At 39.3% G+C, this 17,275-nt stretch overlaps 1 protein-coding gene across 13 annotated transcripts in view; it reads left to right on the top strand.

Moving 5' to 3' along the window:
- Positions 1–17,275, top strand: part of PTK2 (protein tyrosine kinase 2) — a 383,889-nt gene that overhangs the window by 166,522 nt on the left and 200,092 nt on the right. For all 13 annotated transcript variants that reach the window (XM_039527647.1, XM_039527645.1, XM_039527651.1 and 10 more), the window contains 2 exons: positions 5,355–5,521; positions 16,910–16,997. In XM_039527647.1, the coding sequence (XP_039383581.1) occupies positions 5,355–5,521; positions 16,910–16,997 (255 nt within the window). The remainder of the gene's footprint in view (positions 1–5,354; positions 5,522–16,909; positions 16,998–17,275) is intronic.

The raw sequence follows: 17,275 nt of genomic DNA, 5'->3' as shown, positions 1-17,275 counted from the left end.
TACCTGAGCCAGGTGACAGGACATAAGTGTATATTTCACTTGAAAGGAGCATAGTTATCGGGTAAAGATCTATAGAAATAGCACTATGAACATAAATCTATAGTCCTGTGTCCAGAAGCAACTATGAATGGCCCCCTTTTGTACCACAATAATGAGGCTAATTACTACTACTACTATTGAACAAAAATATCTTTGGTGTATAAATTGCATATTGTTACATTTCTTACGTTGATGTAAAGCACTCTTGAGATCCTTGGATGACAGGCAAAAGGCAAAATATTTTGATTAAAACAGTATAATTATTTTTCGTAAAATGTCAATAATTTTCAATAAGTCCTGGAACACTGGGGAAGTTCCAGAAGACTAGAAGAAAGCTAATGTTGTGTGAATATTTTAAAAGGGTTGACAGGATTACCCAGGTATTTATAGCCTGTCAGTCTGACATTGATTCCAGGCAAGATTATGGAGTGGCTGATACAGGATTCAATTAATAAAGCATTAAAGGAGGGTAATATAATGAATGCCAATCAACATGGGTTTATGGAAAAAAGATCCTGGCAAGCTAACTTAATATCTTTTTTAATGAGATGACAAGTTTGGTTGATAAAGGTAATAACGTTGATGTAATAGACTTCTGTTAGAATTCTCTTGGTTCTGCATGTCATTTTGATTAAAAAAACTAGAGGATATAAAGTTAACATGGTACGCATTAAGTGGATTGAATGATGACTAACTGAGAGATCTCAAAATGTAATCGTAAATACAGAATCATCAAGTGAGTGTGTTTCTTGGGAGGTCCTGCAGGGATCAGTTCTTGGCCTAAGCTATTTATTATTTTTATCAGTAACCTGGAAGAAAACATAAAATCATCACTGATAAAGTTTGCAGATGACACAAAAATTGGGGGAGTGGTAAATAATGAAGGGGACAGGTCTGTAAGACTGAGTGATCTGGATTGCATGGTAAACTGTATGCAAGAAACAATACATGTTTTAATGCAGTTAAATGTCTAGGAATAAAGAATGTAGGCCATACTTACACAGTGGGGTACACTCTCTTAGAAAGCAGTGACTCTAAAAAAAGATTTGGGGTTGTGCTTGATAATCAGCTGAACATGAGCTCCCAGTGTGATGCTGCAACCAAAAGGGCTAATGTGATCCTTGGATCCATAAACAGGGAAATCTCAAGTAAGAGTAGTGAGGTTACCTGTTTATTTAGCACTGGTGCTACCACTGCAGGAATACTATGTCCAGTTCTAGTGTCTACAATTCAAGAAGGATGTTGATAAATTGGAGATGGTTCAGAGAAGAGCCACAAGAATGATTAGGGATCGACTCAAAGAGCTCAAGCTATTTGGCTTAACAAAGAGAAGTTTAAGGGATGACTTGATTACCGTCAGTAAGCACCTACATGGGGAACAAATATTTAATAATAGGTTTCTTCAGTTTAGCCGAGAAAGATATAACATGATCTAATGGTTGGACTTTGAAACTACACAAATTCAGACTGGAAATATGGCATAAATTTTTGACGGTGAGGGTATTTAACCATTGGAACAGTTTACCAAGGGTTGTGGTGGTTCTCCATCACTGACAATTTTTTAATCAAGATTGGATGTTTTTCTAAAAGATCTGCTCTAGGAATTAATTTCGGGAAATTCTGTATCTTGTATGGGAGGTTAAACTAGATCAGCAGTTCTCAAACTGTGGATCAGGACCCCAAAGTGGGTCGTGACCCCGTTTTAATGGGGTCCCCAGGGCTGGTGTTAGACTTGGTGGGCCCCGGGGCCAAAGCTAAAGGCCGGATCCCACCACCTGGGACTTCATTCCTGGGTGACGGGGTTCAGGTTACAGGCCCCCCACCTAGGGTAGCGGGGCTCATGTTTAAGTCCCCCCTCCTGGGGTCGTGTAGTAATTTTTGTTGTCAGAAGGGGTTCGCGGTGAAATGAAGTTTGAGAACCCCTGAACTAGATGATTATAATTGTCCCTTTTGGCTTTGGAATCTATGAATAGATGTTGTGTGGCTAAATCCTACTGCAGTAAGCATGAATGTGGGCATTCCACAGTTGTTTTTTTTCCTATGGAAATTTTAAATCTGACTTATTTGAAGCTTTCTAGTCCAGTCCAGTTCAATTTATAATTTAAACTTCCTGCATGAAACTTTAGCACTTTGAGTGTTTTAAGTGCTGCATTAACATTAACTCTTATAATGTACCTATGTGGGAGATAAATGTATTCTTTAACTGGGAAACTGATAAAGTGGAATGTACTCAAGGCCACACAATGGCCATTGATAGTCAGGATTGGAGCTCAGGTGTTCCTTACCTACAGTCCTGGTCCTAGAATACACTGTACTGTTCCATTGGTCATACCTAAGCTTGTGAAATTTTCAGCTATCACTGTGGTTAGTGTGTCAAGCATTTAGTCATGGCTTACTTCAGGGTGTTTTAGTTCCTACTGTACAGTTGTTAAGCAGTTAAACTGTCTGAAAACCTCTGATTAAACATTTTAATCACTATTACAAAGAGCATCAGGCATGCTTGTGGCAAGGTTTCCCAACTTGTGAAGTCTCTTGTTAGCATGAAAGACAGAGAAGTTGTCATCCATGCACAAGTTATGGCAATTGCTTTTGTCTGGTATTGGAAGTGTCTCTAGACAGTCTGGGGAGGTTTTCCAGAATTCCAGGACTTTCCCTGCATTATTTAACAAGGGTCAGAATTGAGTACACTGGCCCAAATTATGGCCGCCCTGCCAGTAAAACTCGTGGAGGTTTAATCTTTTGCTGCTTTGTAACACTAGCAGGCTAAAACAAAATCCTGCTCTACTCTGTGGGAATGTACTAGATTATATGCATGTAGCTGTTTCTCACACAGGGATAGATCCTCACTTAGTGTCAATTGTTGTTGCTCAGTGGAGCGATCCTGATTTATTCAAGGTGAGAATCTGGCTCCAAATAGTTAAAATTAAACTTCTTTAATTTTTTTGTGTAAAATGAATGAACTCTCTATATTAAAATGTCTCAATCACATTATTTTCTTATTTTTCCATTTTTGGGTCAAGCTGTAGTATTGGAATAGTCTAAGGAAGCCTGATAGCAAAATACTATATTTATTTTGATTTGTAGTATGCACCAGTTCTTGTGCTCTGTGTAAATGTACAAGTTTGTAAATTAATAATTACAGTAAAAGTTGTCTTAATTTCATTCTTCAGTATATTTAATTTTTGATAAATGTATTTAAGTTAACTTATTAGATTGTAAAAAGTACTTCTCATCAGTTTACTATACTTGAGAAGAGAGGTGAATCCATTTTACTTATCCGTCTATTAAATTATATTTACCTTTCATCTCCATTCTCCAAATGTTTTCTAAATTTCTCACTGAATGGCCTACCTCTGCTTGTTTACTTTTCTGTAAAATGTTCTAGATAAAACTTGTTCTCACTTTATAGGATAATACAAAAACAAAAAATCATAATATGTATTTAGAGTTTAAGCTCTCAGGTTGGGACATGTTGTTTAACACAGCTAACCTGTTGTACAGTACCTTGTATGCAGACTGTGTTACCTATGTATTCAACTTGTGTATTTACTGATAATGTTTTCAGTTCGAAAGAATACTGTCTTAATACTTACTTGATTTTGGTGCGATTAGTTACGTGAACGGAAGAGCTATTGCGCTCTTCTGGAAAAAGGTTAAGAAATATTTTGTGTTTTTAAATTGAGACTGGGATTTCAAAGGGATTTAGGCACCCAACTCCCACTGGCTTTCCATGAGAATTAGGCACTTGATTTCCTGGGCCCCATTAGAAAATGTCAGGCTGATAGTTAGGGAAGCTCTTGAATCTCCTCTTCATTTCTTTTCTGGCCACACACTTGATTATCTACGGTAGCAGTTTCCGACTATGGCTTATCTGTCAATATTTTTAATGCTTTGTTGGTGTGGAAAATATCCAATTTTGCCTTGACTTCATTTCCCAAACTCATCTCTGTCGTATTTCAGTTTGAGTACAACTGCCTTTTCAGAACATTGACCCCTATTTTTGTTATTGACAAGACACTGTCCTTCATGGGCAGATTTCTGAAATGAGCTCTGCAGGTTTTGCACTTCATTTGTGCGACCTTCAGAAAAAAGCATGCTTGCCAAAATGTCAGGCTTTACTTACGCAGAAATTGCCCTTAGTGTAAGGAGGGGGTTAAATATTTCCCTTTGTACATCTAAGTACTCCTGGAAGTAGCACTGCTCTTTATAACCCTGGATATGAGCAACTGTATTCTGCAGTGTTTGGTACAGTATACAAACAGCCGTACATAAAAGCAGGCTTCTGTTAAATGTGAAAAAACAAACTTCATCAGCTTTAGCACCCTTGTGGTCAGTACCTCAGTAGCAAAGCTAAGTGGGACATTAGCGTACTGTTTAATTTGTCTTGCCTTTCCTGTTTGTAGGCCCCACATCATCTTCACCCCTGTTGCACCTCAGCATACACTATGCTACTGATGGTTCATCAACCAAAGATTCTGCTGGACTAGAGACCCCCATAAGGGTCAGATTTTTATAGTATTGCACGGTTTCAAAAGTTGTTTTTCAATCATTTAAACCCTTTGGGATATAAAATAATGAACTTTGCAAAACTGCCCTATATTGTACAAACTATTACTTACCTAGCCCCTGTAGTCCTGCTCCCACTCCTGTGGGGCTCTGTGGCAGATACCTGTGGACTTTTCTTGGACTCTGACTGTTCCTTGCCTGGAGCTAGTCTAAACTATAATTTATGAAAGGACAAACCAGGGGTACAATTTTTCTGTTAGAAAAATCTACCTGAGTAGATGCCTCTTGCTTTAGAAATGTTTCTGCCATTGTAGAGATAAATGTTGACCCTCAAGGACAAGTCAGATGGAAAAATCAAGGGTTCATGTGTGAATTAACCTTTTTACTAAATCCTGTTTGCTCCGGCACAAAAGAGGAGGAAAGCTTCTGACTGTTTTCCTAATGTAGGTAGGGAGTGACTGTCATGATTTGCAGAAGAGTTAGAAATATTTAACAAGTAAAAGGTGTTTTTGTTTTTTTCTTAAATCTGCAAATCTGCCCTTTTTCCTCTCCAGCATTTTCTCTATGTAGAGCATATGGTGGCTCAGTTTTGGTAAGATACATGACTGGTACAGATTCATGTAAAAGCATATAACTAAAAATTCAGAACTGGAATTATGGTTTAACAATTAGTAACTTATTTTCTTGCATTCCTAATAAATGTAGCTATGTCGGATCCATTGATTAGCCCTCTGTATAAAGTATGATATACCCTTTACAGGCATGAACAAAAAGTTTTATAACAAAATGTGCATTTTTGTGTGTTTTAGGGCATAATTCAGAAGATAGTGGACAGTCACAAAGTAAAGAATGTGGCCTGTTATGGATTACGGCTCAGTCACCTGCAATCTGAGGAGGTCCACTGGCTACATCTGGACATGGGTGTATCCAATGTGAGGGAGAGGTTTGAATTAGCCCACCCTCCAGAGGAATGGAAGTAAGATTATAAACCTGTTCAGTTTCAAAATCAAATCATTATGTTCTATTTGCCATAAACTTTGTATAATCTTTTATTTTATAAAGAAAATCCTCTTGCAGAACTCCTGAGAATAGGGCTAGTAGAAAGGGAGACAGCTGCCTGTAGTTACCCAGCAAAAAGCTAGGAGAAATGAGAAGGTGCCCTGGTATTCCAGAGGAAAGGCTCATTGGCTAGAAGGGAATTCTGCCAACTATGAAGAGCTGTTAAGTCTAATTTGAGCCTGCAAACCTTAGAGTGGGAGAAGAGTAGGATGAGACTTGCTAAATATGTAGTAGGCCCAATGAATCATAACATTTAATTGTATCCCTGTTTTAAGTATAAAAATGCTGTGATGCATTTAAAAATACTTCTAAAAGGGCATTTTATATTCTCTTTAAAAGAAATTAGGGAAGTGTTGTTAAGCTTCGTATAATGCAGCTATCATATAACTAAGACAAATGTTAATTACTCCTGTTTAGAAATGTACAGATTTAGAATGGGTTAAGATTCTCCAGGTGAGATTTAATTGCCAAATCTGTTCTTAATATACAAACCAGAGAAGAATGCAGCTGTCTGTCTTAAATGGCTTGCTTCTGCAGTGCTAATAGAAGTAAAAAGCAGTAGAAAAACTGTCAGAAAAGTGAAGAGATATATATCTGAATAAATATATGGAGCAGATCTATAGAGTAAGAAATGTTCATAGTCAGTTAATTCAGGTTAATCCTATCACTTGTGTTATGCAGGAGGTCAAACTCGGATGATCACAGTGATCCCTTCTGGACATATAATCTATGAATATAATCAATTTTCTGACCATAACACACTTTACACAGGATTACTAGTCATTTAAAACCCCATAAATATGTTCTTCTGAAGAACCGTAGTAGAGTTAACAGTCTGCACGTAATTTCTTGAAACTTAAATTGCTAGATAATTTACTAGTAAATGCTTAGCACATCTAGCAAATCTGATCCGGTGAGTTTATTAATTCACTTTTAGGGGGCAGCCTGTCACACTAAATGAGAAAGTTTAAAACACTGGTGTCAGAAATATTGCACATTTTCTTCTGTGTACATGACATTTCAGGGCTTCCTGTATGCTTTAATGGTGCAGATTGATTATTTTTTTCAAGCAAATTATCATAAATAATACTTTGAAGTGTCTTTTGGGGGGGAAATATTCTGTTCACATGATATGGCCAGAACCAGATATGAGATATGAATAATTTATGCAATGGATATTTCTTACCTATTGTCAAAGTGCCAGTTTCATTTATATTATGTGATGCAACCTATATGTTACATATTTTAAAACTGATTAACTTTGTTTTGTAAGGAAAGTTAGAAAATTGTTTTGAAGTTTGGATAACGGGATTGTATGAAAACCTCAGACAAGTGTCATGATAAGATATAAATTATTCAGTACATCTCCAGAGTGTCATTTTATGCTTTATCGAATGCAAGCAGCCTGACTTACCTTTTAAACCCATAGAGATTTGCTTTGAATAATCAAAATGTTGCTGTCATATTTGTAATACTATAAAAGAGAGCATTTAGGATCAGATGACAGTACTTGTTAAAATATTTAGATTAGTAGAGTAAGAGAGAAGTCCTGGAATGGTGCTTGAATTAATATCGTCCTATAACATAATAATCCAGTAACTGCTGCTCATATGGGAATTTTTTAATGATTTTAATTTAAGTCTGTGTATTCAATATACACGGGAAATGTATTCTCTAATATTCTTTTAGATCAGTCCAGATGCTTAGATTATACTTCCCGTCACCAGGAGGAGATAGAAAATGATAAAAATTCTTGGAACAAATTCTGTCCCTAACGTAAGTGATTTTTGTGATGCTATTGGATACTGTTTCCAGAGGAACAGTAAGGGAGGTGACTCTGTATTCACACCTCACTGCAGTAGACTCCTATGGCTGTGGTTAAGGCTCAGGATAAGTAATAAATTCAGACCTACAAGGTCAGCCACAGTTTAAGCCAGACATCTCTTCTCTCTTCCAGTGGCATTCAGTTCAGCTGTAAGAGCACACGTAGCCCAGTTTCACAGCAGTGCCAATGGGTAACCATTCTAATGAAAATTAGCAGAATGCAATTCTGTAACGAGTGAAGGAGCAAGAAGTAGCTGTTTGTTAGGAGTCCAATTGCCCAAGCCTTAAACTTGCTTTAAGATATCACTGTGGCCTTGTCTTCACTGCTGAAAAATGTACGTTTTTTATTCTTGGGCAGCTCACACACATGAACTATCCGAAGGTAAAAACACAGTGAAGACAGGACACTTCAGTTTTACTGTGAGATAAACTAGGTGAGGTCATCCCAAGGCAGTGAGATAGTGCTGATCTTGCCTAGTTTACCTGATGGTAAAACAAAAGTGCATGGGATAGGTCATATACATGAGTTATAGAATATCAGGGTTGGAAGGGACCTCAGGAGGTCATCTAGTCCAACCCCCCCTGCTCAAAGCAGGACCAATCCCCAGACAGATTTTTGCCCCAGATCCCTAAATGGCCTCCTCAAGGATTGAACTCACAGCCCTTGGTTTAGTAGGCCAATGCTCAAACCACTGAGCTAAGAGTGACTATTATCTGAAAGTAAAACACACGCACCTTTTTTAGCAGTGTAGACAATGTCTTCAACTGTTACAAACCCCCAGACGGGTTCAAAAGGATGATGTCAGTGAACACCGGAGACTTTATCAGTGAAACTGAGTGCTTATTTGTTCATTGATAACATTCATTCTATTCAGGAAACTAATATTGAGGAACACAGGTGTATTGTATACTACAATGACTATTGGCTCTCTTTCTCATTTCTTCGATATGCAAGATCTAGCATTGCAAACACAGGTGTCTTATACCAAATTGATGTGCAGGTTATACTTCTAATTATTGTAAAACACTTAATCTTCCAAATTAAGTTGAGATTTGTTAATCCAGTAACAAGCCAGTTACCATTAGATGCATCTCGTTTTTATGTAAATTGTTTTTTTAACATTGGTGATGAATCTGCTTTGTTAAAAATTCTTTGTAGAAATAATTGATTAGTGCAGTTAAGGAAAAATACAACTTAAAAGATCAAGATTTCAGAAACTTAGCAACTTGTCCAGAAGGCAAAAGCTATTTTGTACTGGTGCCTATATTTAGTACATTAGGTTCTCTTAATATGATAATAAAGATGCTTTTATAGTCTGCTACATGAAGTCCAATTCAATTTGACACAACTTGTGAGAAAGGAATGATAATCACAGTAACAAGCAAATTCAGACATACAGGGGAATCACTTGCCTCTAAGAACATGAGCCAGGAAAAGGTTTGCAGTGACCTTTTAGTTTGTGCTGCAAATTCAGAGACTGATTTACTACTATTTTGTTCTGTGTAGCACAGGAGAGCTGTACCTAGATTGGAGGGAGAGATTTAACTGAAATGTTTGGCGCTGAAATGTGTGTGGAAAGGAGAGAATGGAGCTTTGCAGAGCATAAAGCAAGTCTTTCTGGGTGAAATAGATCGACAATAATCTGCAGTAGTTACTTGAGCCAGGATAATATTTAATATAGTCACAGGCAAAACTTGCTGTGCATAAAAAAAAGCAGAGACATGTCTGAAGTTTAAACTTAGCTTTCTGGCCATATCATCATCTTGAACAGTTTTCTCTTTCTTCTTATTTCTAAAAGGTATTAATAATCAATTTCTGTTTTATACAATTACACTCACGTTATAAACAGCTCTGCAGAAGCATGTTGCAGAAATGAACTCTAGGGGTTCTCTCTAATTCAGTCGATAGCTAATTCTAATAGAATGATAGAAATATAGGTCTGGGAGGGACCTTAAGAAGTCCTCACATCCAGTCCTCTTTGCTCAGACAGGACCAAGCAAACGTAGACCCTTCCTGATAGGTATCTGTTCAACCTGTTCTTAAAAACCTCCAATGACTCCACAGCCTCCCTTGGAAGCCTATTCCAGAACTTAACTACCTTTATAGTTAGAAAGTTTTTCTTGATATCTATCCTAAATCTCCTTTGCTGCAGATTAAGCCCATTATTTCTTGTCTTTCCTCCTCTGGTCAGGGAGAACAACTGATCACTGTCCTTTTTGTAACAGCTCTTAACATATCTGAAGATTATCAGTCCTTCTTCAGTGTTCTTTTCTCAAGACTAAACATGCTCAGTTTTTTAACCTTTCCTCATAGGCCAGGTTTCTGAACCTTTTTTCATTTTTGTTGCTCTCCTCTGGACTCTCTCTAACTTGTTCACACCCTTCCTAAATTGTGGTGCCCAGAAATTGGACATAGTACTCTAGCTAAGACGTCACCAGTTCCAAGTATAGCGGGACAACTGTCTCCTGTGTCTTACATATGACACCCATTAATACACCTGAGAATATTAGCCTTTTTCACAATCGTATCATGTTGTTGACTCATATTCAGTTTGTGATCCACTATACCCCTCCGAGCCTTTTCAGCAATGTCATCGCCTTGCCAGTTATTCCTCATTTTGTAGTTGTGCATTTTATTTTTCCTTCCTACAGAAATTATTTTGCACTTGTCTTTATTAAATTTTATTGTGTTGAATTCAGACCAATTCACCAAATTTGTCAACGTTGTTTTGAATTCTCATCCTGTCCTCCAAAGTGCTTACAATACTTCCCAGCTTGGTGTCACCTGCAGATTTTATAAGCTTGCGCTCCATTCCATTATCCAAATCATTAATGAAAATATTGAAAAGTACCGAACCCAGGATTGACCCTTGCAGGACCCCACTAGATATGTCTTCCCACTTAGCGAACTATTGATAACTCCTGTTTGAGTATGTTCTTCCAACCAGTTTTGCACCCACCTTATAGTAATATCATCTAGATTGCATTTCTCTAGGTTGCTTACGGGAAAGTCATGTGGGAATCTGTCAAAAGTCTTTCTAAAATCAAGATGTATCACATCTATTGATTCCCCCCATCCACTAGGCTAATAAACTGGTCAGAGAAGGAAATTAGGTTGGTTTGGCCTGATTTCTTCTTGACAAATTCATGCTAGCTATTTCTTATAACCCTGTTATTCTCTAGGTGCGTACAGACTAATTGTTGAATAATTTGTTCCAGTCTCTTTCCAGGTATCAAAGTTAGGCTGATGGTCTGTAGTTATCCAGGTCCTCTTTGTTCCACTTTTTAAAGATAGTACTATGCTTGCCTTTCTCCAGTCCTCTGGGACTGCATCCATCCTTCATGAGTTCTCAAAGATAACTGTAATGGTTCTGAGATGGCTTCAGCTAATTTGTTAAGTACCCTAGAATGAAGTGCTTCAAGCCCTACCATCTTGAAATCATATAACTTATCTGAATATTCTTTAACCTGTTGTTTCCCAATTTTGGTTTGCATTCCGTCTGCCTTGTTACTACCTATTGTGTTGAGTGTCTGGTCATCAACACTCAACACAATAGGTAGTAACAAGGCCTTCTTCCTAGAACGGCATCCTATGGTTGAGGAAGCTGAAGCCCTCCCTTTGGCACCATCTTTGCATCCATCTTCAAGATGCACATGTCCCTACCTGGGCCCTTACCTTCAACTGGGATGATGAAAGAATACAAACTATGCCCCTGATTTCTTGACCTCACTCCCAGAGCCCTGTAGTCACTGCTGATCTGCTCAGGGTCATACCTGATAATATGATTAGTGCCCATGTGTATGAGCATTATAGGGTAGTGGTTAGAGAGATGGATGAGCCTCAGCAGCCTTTCTGTAAGTTCTCCCAATATGCAACATCTCCAGGCAGGAAGCACACCTCCCCAGGACATTAGGTCAGGTCAGGAGATGGTTGCCTCCACCCTCCTGAGGGCAGTACTAAAACACTAGCACCTTATGCTCCCTCTTGGATATGATGGCCATGAGCCTCCCAGCTTTGGGGGCAAGGGGCTCCTCCTCCTCCTCAGCCACTGGGATCTGTTTATCACCTCCTGTTGCCAGTATAGCATACCAGTTCTTCACCTTGATGATTGGGGGACCTGGGTAGGGAGTGGAACACTGTCTGCTGCCCAAGATGGCCAGCAGCCAGTCTCGTCCCCCTAGAGCAGCTGGTTCGCCTTCCTCCTCTGGTGCTTCTGTGGTCACCTAATATCCTCCTTCCCCGATGTTTCCATGTGTGTCCTATCAATGAAGTCCTCACACTCCTGGATGCTACACAGTTGAGCCACCTCCTCCTGCAGCTTTCTAACCTGTTTCCTGTGGGACTCCACCAACTAACAGCTCTTACACTCAGGTTATTCCCCCTGCCTGGCTTTCATCAGCCGGAACATACAGGCTGCATTCCCAGCAAGTCAAGACCAGGGCCTGGTGGAAGTCTCCAGGGTCAGGATGGCTGGCTGGCAGTGGGGGGTACAGGTGCAAGCAGAGGAAGAGCTATCAGTGGAGTTGGCAACATGCTGCTTTCCTCCCATTGATGGTTCTTCCTTGTAGAGTTCTTGCAAATTAAGGAAGGGGGGGGGGGGGGAGAAAACACATCCCTGCTTTCCTGTCTTCCTTTGCTGACAAACTCAGCTCGCTGACTCCCTTAGCCTCCCATCTGCCTTCGTCTCACCAGCCATGTGTTTTAAAACACTTTAGAGTGACAGAAACTGTATAAATGTAAGATGAATGGTTAACCAGCCAATATATCTTAAATTAATTGTCTAGTGAGTGACTGTCATATGTTATTCTTAGAGGTGGTTTAGAATGAATCTCACAATATTCAGTAAATGTTTACTCTTATGTTGAGATGTGGAAAGAACAGGCATTTTTTTTTATTGGAGGACTATTCACATTAAATTTATGGCATTAAAGAAGATATGTGATGGCTTCCTAAGGTTACAAAAGTACAATAAAGAATAGATTAAATTGTATGATTTACAGAGGGATATGAAGTGTGTAAGCCACTTGAATTTTCAGTTCCCATTCAAAGAAGGGAAGGAGAAACCGGCTTTGGTTGTAAGTGGGTGGGGTTTCTGTGCTACCATAGCAGGTTTTTGAGTTAAATGGGGATTGAAATAGAAACACTTTTCTTGTCTAAAGGAAAAGAAATAATCTGTTCTTTTTTTTCGTGAGTGTGTGGGATTACTCAGCCAGGCAAAAAGGCAGCCATTAGTCCCATTATAACTGACATCCCAAAATTAATCATGAGAATGTCTAAAGAAGTTCTAGGGATCTCATTAGCAGAAAGATATTTGAAGGGAGTTGAGAGAACAGCAATAAAAATTATTATGGCATTGTAGAGAATGATTTATTAGGAAAGATTAAAAGAACTAAATATCTGTATCTTGCTTAACAAATGTTCAGGGGTGACAGTTTATAAACATTTGAAGGGTAGGAACAGCAGGGAAGGAGAGGTTACGTACAATAGTTCAAAGACACGTATGAAGTTAAGAGAAGGAACATGTAAAATGTACATCACCACAGACTTCTAGACCATGAGTAATTATTATAGTACAGAATAGTCTACCATGGGAAATGGTGGAAGTGCCATTGACACTAGTATGTTTGGCATGGTTAGGGAACAATTCTTCATTGAAAGGGACAGAGACTGTCGCCCAACAGGCCTTTCTCATCTCCTATTTGTACCTTATACTTTTGTAATTCAGTACTATCTTGACTAATTCATCTTCTGTTGTATGATGGAGATAGGTTCATTAAGTCTGTATCAAGATACAGATATATGTAGAGTTATCTTGTGTTGTTTGGTTTTTTGAAATCTGTCCTAATTCTGTTTCAGCCACAGTATATTACATGTTGAAATAAAAGGCAAAGTAAAATGGAAACTAAATATCATACTAGTCTACCTGAAGCTTTTAGGCTTTGCATTAGAGTTACTTTTAATATTAAATTGTATGTTAAATAATGTGTTTCAATTTTCTCTAATGCAGTTGGTGACATACATGATGAAAAACTATAGTACGTGCTCCTTTGCTTTTAAATTATGCTTCTTAGTATATTTTTTAGTTAGATTTAACCTCAACCTTCTCCTTCAGGTTGTATTTAGTCACTAGGATGCTGAAATCAAAATGAAAAGGATAACAGTTCCCTTCTAGTACAAAAGAGGGGGCACTAAAGGTAATAAAAGATGGCGGAAAAAGCAGTTTTTAGAGAAATGAAAACTTCTAAAAAATTTAAAATCTAGAAAGCTAGTATGTGGATGAAGACTGAAGATATATCAAGATATATAATAGAAGGGCAAAATAAGACAAGGAAAGAGAAAAGAGGGAAAATAGTTGTTTTTTAAACAGGAAATTTGCTTTGTTCTACATTTGACTCAGTAGTGTAGTGTAGTGGTGATTTGGCTTTTTCCAATGGAGAAATAAACTTCCTTCAGTTTTCCTGATTTTGGACAAGGCATGGATGACACTACCTTCCCTCTCCAGACATGAGCCCACACATGCTACAGGCCTAATTTTTTGGTCGGAAAAAAGGACTATTTTTGTTTATATCTTGCTGTGCGTCATGCAGCAGTCTTTTTATATGTCTGAGGATTCATTGATTTTTTTAAAAAAAAGTTTGTTTCATTTTATGCCAAAGACTGAGCATGCACTTTGTGTTTTTGAAGAGAACCTCAAAATATCATGAAAAAAATAACTGAGTATTGGTAATCCATAGTTTTATATGTATAATAAAATGTTTACATATATTATTCACTGTAAGCATGCGGACTCACCCCTGCGGTGCCTCCTGCTGGTCTCTTAGGGAATTAGCTCAATTTCCAGCCCAGAGCACCCTCTGCAGGCCGGTGATCCGCCTTACTGCTTGCTGTTGGCCCCCGTGTCCCTCCCAGGACTCAGTGTCCCTTTTACCTGGGGTGCTGTCCCTTGGCAGTAACCCCTTTCTCTCAGGGTCTCCCCCTCCCAGGGGAACCCCCACCCACTATTCCCACCTCGCCTTAGTATCAGGCTACTGCCAGTCATCATCTAGCCCCCATGCCCTGGGGCAGACTGCAGTATCAGCCTACTCATCATAGGCAAAGGTTGAGTTTGGACCTGCTGCCTTTATCTACCCCTGGGCTGCCCTCTGCAATCCCCAGTACCTGTTGCCTTCTACTAGGCCACAGCCTGGGGCTTTCCAGGCGGGAGCTTCCCAGCCTTGCTCCACTCAGGTATTCTGTCTCTAGCTCCCTGCAGCCAGGCCCTTCTCCCTCTACAGACGGAGGAAGACTGTTTGGGCTCCTGGCTCACAGCCTTTTTATACAGGCCAGCTGTGGCCTGATTGGGGCGTGGCCCAGCTGTGGCTGCTTTCCCAGTCAGCCCAGCTTTTAGAGCTGCAGCCCTCTCCAGGTCTGCTTTTTAAACCCCTCAGGGCAGGAGCGGGTAACCATCCCGCTACATTCACCATAGGCCCTTTGACCTCACCCCTGTCCCTGTTCTTTTATTAGTTGTCCCCCGCACTTAGTGGGTTTCCGTGGCCCTGTGGATCCTCCCCTTAGGCTGGGGGGGGATCCGTTAGCATGGGGCGGGCTTCCGCCCGCCCCCTCTCCCGGATAACCCAATAGTACATTCACCATAGGCCCTTTGACCGCATTCCTGTCTCTGTTCTTTTATTAGTTGTCCCCCGCAATTAGTGGATTTCTGAGGCCCTGTGGAAGCTCCCCTTAGGCTTCACCATAGGCCCTTTGACCACACTCCTGTCTCTGTTCTTTTATTAGTTGTCCCCTGCAATTAGTGGGTTTTTGAGGTCCTGTAGATCCTCCCCTTAGGCTGGGGGGGGGGATCCTTTAGCAGTGGGCGGGCTTCCGCCCGCCCAGTTCCCAGAAACCCAATAGGTACATTCACCATAGACTGAGTGTTCAACAGTAGAAATAGTCAACACAGCAAATCAAAATTCTATAACTGTTTGCCATTTTTGTGAGGTTGGGATTCATTACACATTCAAACAAGTTAATGTGATTTTAGTCAATAACTTTGTCTTTGTCAGGTATGTGTGCCTTAACTTGTAATCCTTAACATTATTTTCTTCAAGTTGCTAAGCAGCCTTTCCGATCCTGCTGAAACCAGCAATATGAAATTTCACAACAAAAGCTTGTTACTATGCACAAACCATTAAATATATTGTTTCAAAATGTTTCTAATTACAAAGACTATATAGTTGGCCATCTTGCTAAAATGCTGTGCTGTTTGTGATATGCTGGGTTTACGCTGAATGAGACTATTAGATTCTAAGATCTTAGGGGTAGGGACCACCTGATAGGATTCTTTAGATGCCACTGCAGTACCAATAATTAATAATACCCAATCAGTTTCCAAACAGTTTTACTATTTATAAACAAAAGAAAAACTTTAGGGAGACCTAAAACTCTGGCATAGCCAGTGAATCAAAGTGACCGATAGTCCTGCCTCTCTGGACCTCCTGCTGTAATTGAATGGTGTGGCAATGTCATGGTGGGATTTAGATTTTTGAGTTATTACATGCACCTTAGTACCCTAACATGGGATATGCCTATCTGTTGTGAAATCCTCCTATAGGTAAATCCCAACAATTCCATTGGGGTAGTCCCAGGAGTAGATATTGCAGCACCTTTATTTGATAAGAGATTGAGCCTTTTCCAGCTGAAAATGAGCCTTTGGCTAATGCACAGGTTGTGGCTCCCTGGTGGGCTATACCAGTTGCCATTTTCACTTGGAACAGCACCTGTCTACTCACTTTTGCCAACAGTGCATTAAACATTCATGCTTGTGCTCACCAAGAAACATAGCAATTGTTACTTGCTCAGATCAATAGTCTATCATCTTAGCTTCAGCTGCTACCACTACCTACAGCACCTATAGCAAGGCCTGGCAGCCCATCCAGGTCTGTGAAGTCAATACCTCAGTCCTGATAATAGCCTCTTTGAACCAGTATAGACCTGCAAGCCCATCAGGAAAACATAATTATCTGTTACAGCAAGAGGTGCAAACCTACTACTCACCTCCCCATGCTTCCCACTCATAAGAACTGCCAAAGCTCTTTCCTTCCAAACCACCCCGATGAGATGAAGGGTTTCCAGTAAACATAGTGCCAGGTATACTTTTTCCTCTGAACCTCAGTATTACTGGGCTGTCAAAATGATGGTTTCCCATTTAATTAAATTAATTTAAATTGTAATTGCTTTTTAATAAAATTTTAAGAGCACTTGCAAATTATAGAGGTTTGGGGTTTTTTTGTTTTTTTTTTTTACATTCTAATCATAGAATCATATGTAGGGCTGGAAGGGACCTTGAGAGGTCATCAAGTCCAGATACCTGTGCTGAGCCAGGACCAAGTATACCTAGACCATCCAGGACAGATCCTTGTTGAACCTGTTCTTTAAAAGCTACAGTGATGAAGACTTACTCTCCTTGCATTATGAATGTAATCCTTTTTTCCTTCTTTTTAGATATGAATTGCGAATCCGATATTTACCAAAAGGATTTCTGAATCAGTTTACTGAGGACAAGCCAACACTAAATTTTTTCTATCAGCAGGTAAATTTATTTTGACTATTGTTTATTTTCTCATCTGCAATCCTGAAAGTTTGTTTTGCTTATACAGGGAACAAGTTGCAGCAGGAACAGAAAATTACAAAAATCATATTATTGTGCATTTAAATAGAAATAGAAGAGAGAGTCACTTTTTTCTCACTGGGAAGTGATGAGGAATACTTACCCCAGGGGGTGTGTTTTGGCAGACGTTTTCACAACTTGGATGCAATTTACAGTTCACATGGGTGTGTTTTATTCATATTTCTCATTTTATTAAATTA

Source organism: Mauremys reevesii, linkage group 2 (genome assembly GCF_016161935.1).
Source record: "Mauremys reevesii isolate NIE-2019 linkage group 2, ASM1616193v1, whole genome shotgun sequence".
In the NCBI taxonomy this organism is placed as follows: Eukaryota; Metazoa; Chordata; order Testudines; family Geoemydidae; genus Mauremys; species Mauremys reevesii.
The sequence above is the reverse complement of the archived record's forward strand: the minus strand, read 5'-3'. Positions and strand labels throughout refer to the sequence as shown.